The sequence below is a fragment of the Sorghum bicolor genome, chromosome 3, assembly GCF_000003195.3.
Source record: "Sorghum bicolor cultivar BTx623 chromosome 3, Sorghum_bicolor_NCBIv3, whole genome shotgun sequence".
NCBI classification, from domain to species: Eukaryota; Viridiplantae; Streptophyta; class Magnoliopsida; order Poales; family Poaceae; genus Sorghum; species Sorghum bicolor.
The window spans coordinates 23,937,406-23,947,473 of record NC_012872.2 but is presented as its reverse complement, the minus strand read 5'-3'; the positions used below and the strand labels follow the sequence as shown (position 1 = coordinate 23,947,473).

General features: G+C 53.0%; 1 protein-coding gene and 1 long non-coding RNA gene across 3 annotated transcripts; both read left to right on the top strand.

Moving 5' to 3' along the window:
• Positions 433-2,972, top strand: LOC110433281. The gene is made up of 3 exons (XR_002450658.1): positions 433-618; positions 1,294-1,362; positions 2,743-2,972. It is a non-coding gene; the product is annotated as an uncharacterized LOC110433281 (long non-coding RNA).
• On the top strand, positions 6,321-8,951 carry LOC110434049. Of its 2 annotated transcripts, none has more exons than XM_021457691.1 (6): positions 6,321-6,644; positions 6,739-6,995; positions 7,098-7,143; positions 7,456-7,523; positions 8,251-8,295; positions 8,394-8,951. In XM_021457691.1, the coding sequence occupies exons 1-6, from the start codon at positions 6,614-6,616 to the stop codon at positions 8,475-8,477; spliced, it is 531 nt and encodes a 176-aa protein (XP_021313366.1). In that variant the 5' UTR covers positions 6,321-6,613; the 3' UTR covers positions 8,478-8,951. The 2 variants fall into 2 exon arrangements, with proteins under 2 accessions (XP_021313366.1, XP_021313365.1); XM_021457690.1 differs by having other exon boundaries at positions 8,248-8,295.

The following is a 10,068-nucleotide window of genomic DNA, read 5'->3' as shown; positions in this document are numbered from 1 at the left end:
AGGCACCGGGCAACCCTCTTCTCCCTCCGCTCTCTCGGATGGTGAGCATTGATCATGCATAGAGATGAGGCTGTGGTCATCCAGCCGCGACCCATTCTTCTCGCGCATGCCGAAGCCGCCCTCGCACGCCCGCGCAACCAGCAGCGCATGCGCGCGCCTCCGCGCGATGCGCACTGCCGCGCGACCTCGCCCAGCCGCACAACCCGTTCGCGCTCTGCTCCACGCGCACCCGCGAACCCCGCGCACCGCGACACGCATGCACCCGCTTTGCACCCTGCGGCGCGCGCGCCACTCCCCGCACGAACCGCACCCAAGGACCGAGCCTGGCCAACCGCACCGCGCCGCCAAGCTCATAAAAGGCCTCCCACGACGCCGCACCCCGCACCTACGCCACCACCCCGCCGCGCCACGACGCACCGCACCTGATCGCGCCGCCGACGCCCTTCCGACGCCGCGCACACCGCCTGCCGCACGCCGCCGTCAACCCTGCGCCGAGCGACCTCGCCTCACCGAGCACCCACACGCCGCCACCACACCGCCGTCATGCACACCGGAGCCGCCCTCGCCGCCCGCCAAGAACCCTGGAGCATCGTCGTCGGCGAGCCACTTCGTTCAAGGGTGAGAACGCGCCCCCTCTTCTCTCCCTCTGCTTGGACCGCCGCCGTCGCGCGCCACGTCCGCTTCATGCGCCGCTGCCCCGCGCACGCCGCCGCGCCGCGCGCCGTGCCCTGCGCCACGCCGCCGCTGCTCTGCCCCGTGTTGCAAAGAGGCCGGATGGGCCGAGCATGGCCAGGCCCAGCTCGCCCGAGAGGAGAAAGGCCACATGGGCCTTGTTTCCCGTCCAGGCCCACTCGCACCAGCGCCGGCCTGAGAGAAGAAAGCCGCACGGGCCTTGTCCCCAGGTTTCGGCCCACGCATAGTCCAGAGAGAGGAGAATTTCCTTTTTCTTTTTGTAAATAGAATAAACCTTTAGAAAATCATAACTCACTCATTTTAATTCCAAATGAAGTGGTTCAAATTGCGTTGGGTTCATCTCGACAGGATCTACACAATAGAGCTATAGTCCACCAGTTTCTTAGTAGTTAAATTTTTAGGTTTTATTTAATATATTAAATAATTGCTAAAAATCGTAGAAAAATCATATAGAAAAATCACACGATAAATATCGAAATTTATATAAAATAAATTTCTACTTGATGATATACTTTTGTGTACATTTGGATCTTTTCGTTTTTATTCGTTCTTTGTGCTCATCTATAGGGGTCGCTTCGGCGACCAATAATCTACGTGCAGAGTCGGAGGAGGATCGGACTGACGAGGATCGGGAGTATCGGGAGGAGTTAGGCGATGACTACTCCGAAGGTGCCACATCCCACCCATTTTCGTAGATCCCATTACGCATCGCAAATATTAGAATTGCTAGTGCTTTATTTTTCTGTTGAATATAACTGCTGCTATAGGGTTGCATAGTAGAATTACTATACTTGTACCCTGCCTTGTGTTACCTATCACCATGCTCACCCGCTGATAGATTAGACACGTGCTTTATTTATATTTTCTACTTTATATATTCTTCGGCTTTATATCAATGATGTGACGCCGATGGTGAACCTAAGGGGATGGTTTGGCTTGGGAAGTCAAACCGGGTGATCGTGATGGATCTGGATTTTATGGTGAGGATATGTGGTGATCTTGGCGTGTGTCTTGGGTTTGTGGAGGGTGAGGGTTGAGTCGACCAGGCTGGGATCTACGACGAGCTTGTGGGGCGAGTCATGCCGTGGAATGAACTAGACATTCCTGTTGGTTATACCCGTGGAGGGTAAATATGTGGTAGAGGTGTATGCGAGGTGAAACCGGTGTAAGTCTCTGATGGGAGGAGCTTCGGGGAGGAGGTGCTGTGGTGGCACCATAAATGGAAACCCTAGTGAAGATATTCCAGTTTGGTCACACCTAAGGACTGATAGTGCTAGTAACTGGATCATAGGAATCCTTGCTTTCCACTCGCTTCCCATGGGGGGAGACGGCCGAACCACCGGGTAGGGTGATGCCACTACTACTAGGCGAGGATGTGTTAGGGAGGTACGGGCAGGGTTGGTCTCACGCCCTCCCAAGACGATCATGGCTCCCTATTCGGGACAGGGGACATGACTTCACAGTTTCAGCCACTCCAGTTGGGGTGTTCCAGGGTTGAGAGGTAGAGTGGCATTGTCCTAGGCCGGCAGGCGCCCGGAATCTGCCTAGATGATTGCAAGCATCGATGGCGGCTATCTTGTGGAATAGTGAAACCTCTGCAGAGTGTATGGTTGATCGATCGATACATATGCCATCCTTTCGGCTATGGACCTTTCCTACGTTCTGTTTTCACTAGACTAGAGAGAGGAGTGTTCTACCTTCTCCGAGAGATACTTCAAGCTGTGAGCCATAGGATGAGGGCTGCGGGCCGCTGAGACAGGCCGAGTGGGAGTTGGCACGTCGACCTGAGTGAGGGTTATGTTGGTGAATGTGATGGAGGTGGATATGGGGTGGTTGGATATGGTTTGGTATGGACGGAGATGTGGGGTAAGGGTATGGAATAAATAATTGGTTTATTATTATTATTATAAAATTTGACTACTTTATGCATAGGAAAACCAGAGCTCATTATAGGCCTCTTGAATTTACCTTTATTGCATCCAATTCCACAAAGCTAGCGCATAGGGTGGGAGTGGCCAGTACAAATCGTACTGATACTTTGGCATATAGGTTCTTATGATTCCGAGGGATATAGTGACTAGGGCATTCATGCCTTCGCTCAAGTCGATGGAGTTTCTACCTTCCGCATCTATCGAGCTGTTCCGGTTGATAATTTCGATTTTGTTTTTGCCATGTGGCAATGTAATAATGTAATACTCTCTATTCTTAATGCTTTTGTACGATGTATGGATGTTGATTATCAACTGGAATTGGGTAATTTGATTTATATGGTCATTTTACACTTCGACTATGTGGATTTTCCCTTCGTGGAAAATCAGGTCATTTCAGTAGTGATACCAGTAAAGATAGGACCAAGTGCCGCTACAGGAACCAATGCTATCACAATAGGCCCCTCCTATAACTGCAACAAGACTAGGCACTTGGTTTGGGGTTGCCCATACCCAAAGAAGCGGTAGGACATGTACCCAACCCGCATGCATCACACCTCCATGGAGGAGATTTCAGAAGGACAATCGGTGACGGCTACTATTGTTATGACCGGCATCTCATATTGGAGGAGATCTGCCCAGGTCTAGGCTGATGTTGGGAGCGGGGCTGCAAGCCCAGTTCCCTGCCCTAATTGCCTCTCCGCGCCCCCGATCTCTTTCTCTCCCTCGACCACGGCGGCGGAGCGCCGCCGCCGAGCTTTCCGTCCAGCGCCACCACCCTCTCACCCATACAACCTGCGCAGTGTGCCTGGTAGGATCCGTAGTCCTATCAACCTGGTATCAGCAGACTCAGGTTCGATGATGACTCCGCTGCCGACAACCTCCCTACCGCCGGTGCCCCCGTCGACCCAACAGTCGTTGACCTCCACGCCTAATCTCTCCGATGGGAAGTCAGTCGTGGCAACTCCCCTAACCCTGGAGTCCCTCGGCACCAAGGTGGATCAGATCGCCACCGCCGTGGCTTCCATGCAGTCGGCGTGGGTTGGACTGCTGTAGATGCCCGCGCCACCGCCGAACCCTCCGCTGCCGGCTTCCACCGTTGCTGCGCCCGCGACGTCCTTCCCCTACGGGATGCCGCAAAGTGGGCCGATCCTGCTCCACCTCCTGTAGTGGCCACCGTCGCCGTCGCCCCTGCTGGAGTGGTTGCATGCCCAGATAGCGGCTTCAGAGCCGTCATCCTCGACAATCACCACAGCGTTCCCATCTACACACGCACCGCCAGCAATGCTACTGGCCTCCGTTCTACCCTCCGCCAGCGGCGTCCTCTACGGGGGCGTGGACGGACCGTTGTTCTCCGGCTCGCCCCTGCCCGTGGCTACTCCAGCGACTGGGCCGGTCGACCCTAGCCTCACGGCGTTCCTCGCCACGGTCTCCCAAGGTGGGCCGAAATTCTACAAGCTCGAGTTTGCAACGTATGACGGCTCGGTTGATCCTCTGAATTGGCTAAACCAATGCGAGGAGTTCTTTCGGGGTCAGCAAACTCTTGTCTTGGCCCGGACTTGGCTCGCGTCCTATCACCTACGCGACGCCGCCCAGACATGGTACTATGCCCTGGAACAGGATGAAGGGATGCCATCCTAGGAACTCTTCCGGGCCCTCTGTTCGCTTTGCTTCGGCTCTCTGGTGCTGGGCACTCGGTTGGCTGAGCTCGCACGCCTTCCCTTCGATACGACTGTCCAGGACTTCTCGGAGCCCGCGACCTCTCCCCTCGGCAGAAGGCGGAGTTCTACAAGGGAGCATCACTCAATTGTCCAGACCACATCAGGAAGCAGGTGCAGATGCTTGCGCCCCAGGATCTCCAGTCCGCCATGTATTTGGCGCGGGCCTTCGAGGATGCTGTCCCGGCAGTTCCCCCTCCAGCTCGGGGTGTGCGGGCTCCACAGCGGGCGCCATGGGCGCCGTAGCAGCAGCAGCGCCCCGTGCAGGCAGCAACGGATCAGCCCACGACCCAAGGGTCCCAGCCAGTATGCCAGTTCCGGCGTCTGTCGCCGGCCGAGCAGCAAGAGCGACGCCGACAAGGGCTGTGTTTTAACTGTGACCAGCCATATGTCCGCGGCCATGTGTGTCTGTGCCTGTTTTACTTCGAGTGCGTCGACTACCTCGACGATGACCCGGCGGCCGCTGCCCAGGCGGAACTACCGGCCGACCAGGAGGCCCCCGTGCAGCCCGCAGCAAACGCATTCGTGGTCTCTCTTCAGGCTGTGGCAGGGATTCGAGCCGCCAACTCCATGCTGCTCCCCGTTGTGATCAAGGGCGAACGCTTCCTCGCGCTCCTCGACACCGGGTCGGCGCACAACTTTGTTGCTGGGCAGACCATGCGCCGCCTCGGTCTTGTTCCCGCTGGTGGGGAGCATCTTCGCATCACGGTGGCCAGCGGGGACCGCATGCCCTGTGAAGGGATCACCAGCAACGTTCCCGTTCGCATCTACGACGAGGACTTCGCCATCAACTGTGTCGCCCTCAACTTGGGCGGTTTCGACTTCATCATCGGGTTCGACTTCATCCGTACCTTGGGCCCCATCTTGTGGGACTGCGAGGCCCTCACCCTATCGTTCTGGAGGAACGGCCGTTGGGTGGTCTGGCAAGGGGTGGACGGCACCACTACACCACCGCCAGCTGCTGCTGCCCAGCTGCTGGCCACGGTGTCCCCCCCGGATTCTCGGCTACCTCTACTGGACGCGCTACTTCTCCAGCACGCCGCTGTCTTTGAGGAGCCCACAGGGCTCCCACCGGCACGCCCCTACGACCACCACAACCACCTGCTGCCCGGTACCGATCCGGTGGCGGTGCGCCCATGCCGCTATCCCCAGCTGCAGAAGGACGAGCTGGAGCGGCAGTGTGCGGCCATGCTGGCGCAAGGCATCATCCGGCCCAGTACTTCACCGTTTTCAGCGCCCGTCCTCCTGGTGCGAAAGGCGGACAAGTCCTGGCGCTTCTGCATCGACTACCGGGCCATCAACGCCAAGACCTCCAAAGACAAGTTTCCTATTCCGGTGGTTAATGAGCTGTTGGATGAGCTACACGGGGCAAGGTTCTTCACCAAACTTGACCTTCGTTCCGGGTACCATTAGGAGCGGATGCACCCCGACGACGTCGCCAAGACGGCGTTCCGCACCCACCATGGCCATTTTGAATTTGTGGTCATGTCGTTTGGGCTCGCGAACGCTCCGGCCACCTTCGAGGCGTTGATGAACGATGTCCTCAGCCCCTACCTAAGGCGGTTTGTCTTAGTGTTTTTTGATGATATTCTTATTTACAGCTCGTCATGGGCGGAACATTTGCAGCATGTCAACATCGTCCTCAATGCTTTGCGCTTCCATCACCTTCATCTCACTACACCACAACACTAATTAAGCGTCACATGTGTGTCGTTATAGATATACTAATACTGTTAAACTGTTGGTCGGTATAGCTGGCCCACAGAGCAAGTGTCGTTAAATATACTTTTTACGACGAACTATCGGTCGGTATATATATTTACCTATAGAGTCGAACCTTCGGTCGCCATAGATCAGCAAAGAGGATGAATCATCTGTCGGTATAGGGGCATGCCTCCGACGGGCTCTCAAAATGAAAAAAAGGTCGGTTCACGGGAAACTGAAAACCAAAGGCCCATTCATGGCAAATTGTTAGCCCAAATACTGCAGTCTCCAAACCCTATCTCTTCACTCGCTCCCTCTACCTTCCCAGCCGCCGCCGCCGCCTCCATTCGCGAAGGGGAAAAAACACTCGTCGCGCCTAGCCTAGTCCCACGGTCACCTGAACCACCACTGCTGTCATAATCCACCACCGCCACCAAGCTCTGTCGTAGCCACCCAACACTCTCTCATGATCTTGGCGTCCCGCCCTCTGCCATTCCTGGATCCCGCTCCCTGCAGCTAGCGGCACATCGTGGCTGCAGTTTGCTGCTTTGCAGCCGCCGGTGCCACGCAATGGTTCAGTGCATCCGGTGGCGCTTTGTGGGTAAGTCCTCCCGGTATCAGTTCCCCGTCCTCCTCCCCCTCCTGGATCCAGCACTGGGATGCGTATTCTCCCAATGATTTGTGTATTCCACTAGGACATGTCCTCCCCATCTCGGATCCAGCACGTCCTCCTCCCCCTCTTGGATCCAGCACGTCCGTCCTTCTGGGATGCGTATTCCCCATCGACGACCTGACCTTGTGTGGATGTGGATTCATTAGCTGTTGCCCCTCACCAAATGCCTTCATCCTGCCCTTCTCTGGATCCATTATCCCCGCTGATGAGGTAGCAGTGTGTGCTAGGGTTTGCCCCAAGATGGGGAAGGCGAAGAGCAAGGACTGCAAGTTCGTGGGGGTGAATATGTGACTGCTTGTTTGTGCTCGGATTTTGGGGGCTCGATTTTGTTTCATGTGCTTGTTTGGATTGCTGATGTCGTTTTGTTTCTGTGATTTGCAGGCTGCAGATTTTTTTCGGCTTTGTTCTTCAGCTACAACACTGCAGGGTTGGTAGTTGAATTGTATGCTGCTCTGTTTTTTTTCACTGGTTAATCTGTTAGACCAAGTTTATTCCTAATTGCACAATAATTTAGTTATTATGCACCAGAAGTTGCATACTTGCATGTCCATTGCCTTGCTCCATCAGTTAAGAATTGAAGATACTTTGCATTGGGATTAAATTTCACTTAGAAAGTCTGGCCAACTAGCAATACAAAATATATGTAATTTCATACAGCTGCAAAAACATCCTGTCCTTGTTTGCATACTGACTCTGGTGTTTTCTTGTTGCGTTACCTACCCTTGCCTTTGTTTGGCAGTGAGGCTTTCATTCGCGCCAGCACCTGCTGAACCTGCAGCTGGATCATTCTCAAGGTCCTATGCTGAGGTAAGGAGCTTGACTGGTTTATATTGGCATACCCTGCAACTTAGAAGATCTAAGTTTTGTACCCAGCGGACACACGCCAGGTGGGGAAAATAAAGAACCTAGTGAAAAGAAGGAAAATTAATTTATATCAATATACATCTGTTAAGTTAGTTGAATTCACTTGGTGTAGTCTAAGTCTCTGAGATTGCACATTCACTTTAACTGACTCTTGCGACAACTAGTATTTGCTGGCAGCCATCGTTCTTTCATGCTTATGAACAACTTACATTTGAGTTGATCAACTTCTGAAAATATTGAATTTCGCAAATTAGGTAGATATGGTTGTACACCAAAGGGAATCGTTTTAAATCCACGAATAATCTGTCACTTTTGTATATTTTTATACACATTATTTGACCAGATCTGCAAACACTAGAATGATTGTGTTTTTAATAGTGTCACTCCTTGTGTGAGTGCTGTAGTGTCACCAGATCAGTTGAAAGCTGTTCAGCTCTACCATGGTGTAACCAATTTCTATAATCTTGTGGAACTCCTAGCTAAAATGCTAAATATATGAGCCGGCATTATTGATAAATATCTCACACATTTGAGTTCTTGACAACTCACACATCTATTACTGCAATTCATAATAATATCTATTTTTTTGTTGTCCATTTAACTTATCAGTTTTCAGTCTAGTACCATAACTTGAACCACTACCCTAATTCTATCTGTGTGCTTTTAGCAGACAATGTCCACTGCACAACGAGGGGATAGGTCTTCTGCCAGTAAGGTGAGAAGAAGCCCCTTGTCTGTTGGATTTCTGACAATGACGTCTTTGAGTGGGACATGCTTTCACGACTTTGTGTTTTTCCCCTTAAAAAATCGCAGCCATGGGAGATGCAGCAGTACTTGCAACAGAGGCCTGGTTATGGATCCAACTCCCAATTGAGTGATGATGGATCAGATGCCTAGGACAGCAGTAAGTGCATCAGATGCTGTGACTGAGGTTCCTGTTAATGGTGCTACGACAAGTGATGCTGGACAGAGCGAGATCGAAGAACAATCAGTGGCCATCTACGTGAAACCAAGACAAGCCAAAAACTGGGAAGCAATCTATAAGAGAGATTCAGGATTTCTGGTACATCTGGAGTTTGTCATATATTTCTGAATAACATCTTGTATCAGAACAACGGGACAACCGTGCAAGATGGATACCTGTAATAATTCAATTAGTAGCATATAGTTTCTGTATTTAAATTAATGCTACTCTTACACGGGAGAACATATCAATAATATTTCTATAGTTGTTCAATTGTGGTCTGAGGGTGCTTAAAAAGTGTGCTTGTGAATTGTTGACCTGTAACACATAACAATTGTGTTGTAGAGGTTTAAACCACACAATATTTGTACATTGACAAAAGTTAATTTGAGATTCCTTATGTACTATTGATTAGCAGCATATATAGTCTCTATGTGAATGATTCGCGTTGGACTGTTAGTTGCTAAAAGTATTTATAGCCTCAAACTATGTGTCAGTATTTATAGTCCCTAAGGCATCAGACTATCAGTCGCTCAAAACATGTCGGTCGGCATAGGCTATACCGACGCCACTTTCAGCGACTTCAAGTAAGGGTCGGCATAGATCTATACCAACCGATAGAATGTTGCTATATCGACCTATGCCGACCGACGGTACATCGCTATTCTGGGGTTGTGGTGTAGTGTCTGAAACGCTCCAAGTGCTCGTTTGCTGCACCGTCAGTGGCCTATCTGGGCCATGTCATCGCCGAGGGCGGTGTCGCCATGGACGCCGACAAGGTCGCCGCCGTGGCTGCGTGGCCACTTCCCCGCTCCGCCCAAGCCCTCCAAGGCTTCCTGGGTCTGGCGGGTTACTATCGGAAGTTCATCCGGAACTTCGGCATCATCGCTGCCCCGCTCACGTGTCTCTTGCGGTGAGACACGTTTGCATGGGATGACGATGCGACGACGGCATTCGAGGCGCTGAAGCGCGCCTTGACCACCGGGCCTGTACTGCAGATGCCGCACTTCGACGCGACCTTCGTGGTTGACTGCGACGCGTTGGGCGCGGGGTTCGGCGCCGTCCTTCACCAGGGCGCGGGACCCCTCGCTTACTTCAGTCGCCCCTTTGCAGGGCGCCATCTCAAGCTCGCCGCCTACGAACGCGAGCTGATTGGGCTGGTGCAGGCAGTGCGCCATTGGCGCCCCTACCTCTGGGGGCGTCCCTGTTGGAACCGCAAGCACAGATCAACCAAGGAACGACGTCGAACGGCGGCGCGTGGTGACCACGGTGACCACGCCAACCCCGAAGCTCAAGCAGATACAAAACCCTAGAGAAGTAGATGTATGGTCGCTGCAAATCGCACCCTTAACGGTCCCTCTATTCTTGTTTATATAGAGCTCGGGTTTACAGACTCCCCACGCCGTACGCACAGGTGCGCAGTCCCGTTTCGCTGCGGAACGTGCGCCTCATGCGCCGTGCACGCCACGGCGTGGCTTGACCAAACTAGACCGGGATCGTGATCGGGCATGACTCCGATCCCTT

Excerpts from the sequence above, each read along its gene's own strand:
- LOC110434049 (XM_021457690.1), top strand. The coding sequence starts at position 6,614 with ATGGTTCAGTGCATCCGGTGGCGCTTTGTGG. Across the intron at positions 6,996-7,097 it reads AGGACTGCAAGTTCGTGGGG|GCTGCAGATTTTTTTCGGCT; the intron begins GTGAATATGTGA and ends TGTGATTTGCAG. Across the intron at positions 7,144-7,455 it reads TTCAGCTACAACACTGCAGG|TGAGGCTTTCATTCGCGCCA; the intron begins GTTGGTAGTTGA and ends TTTGTTTGGCAG.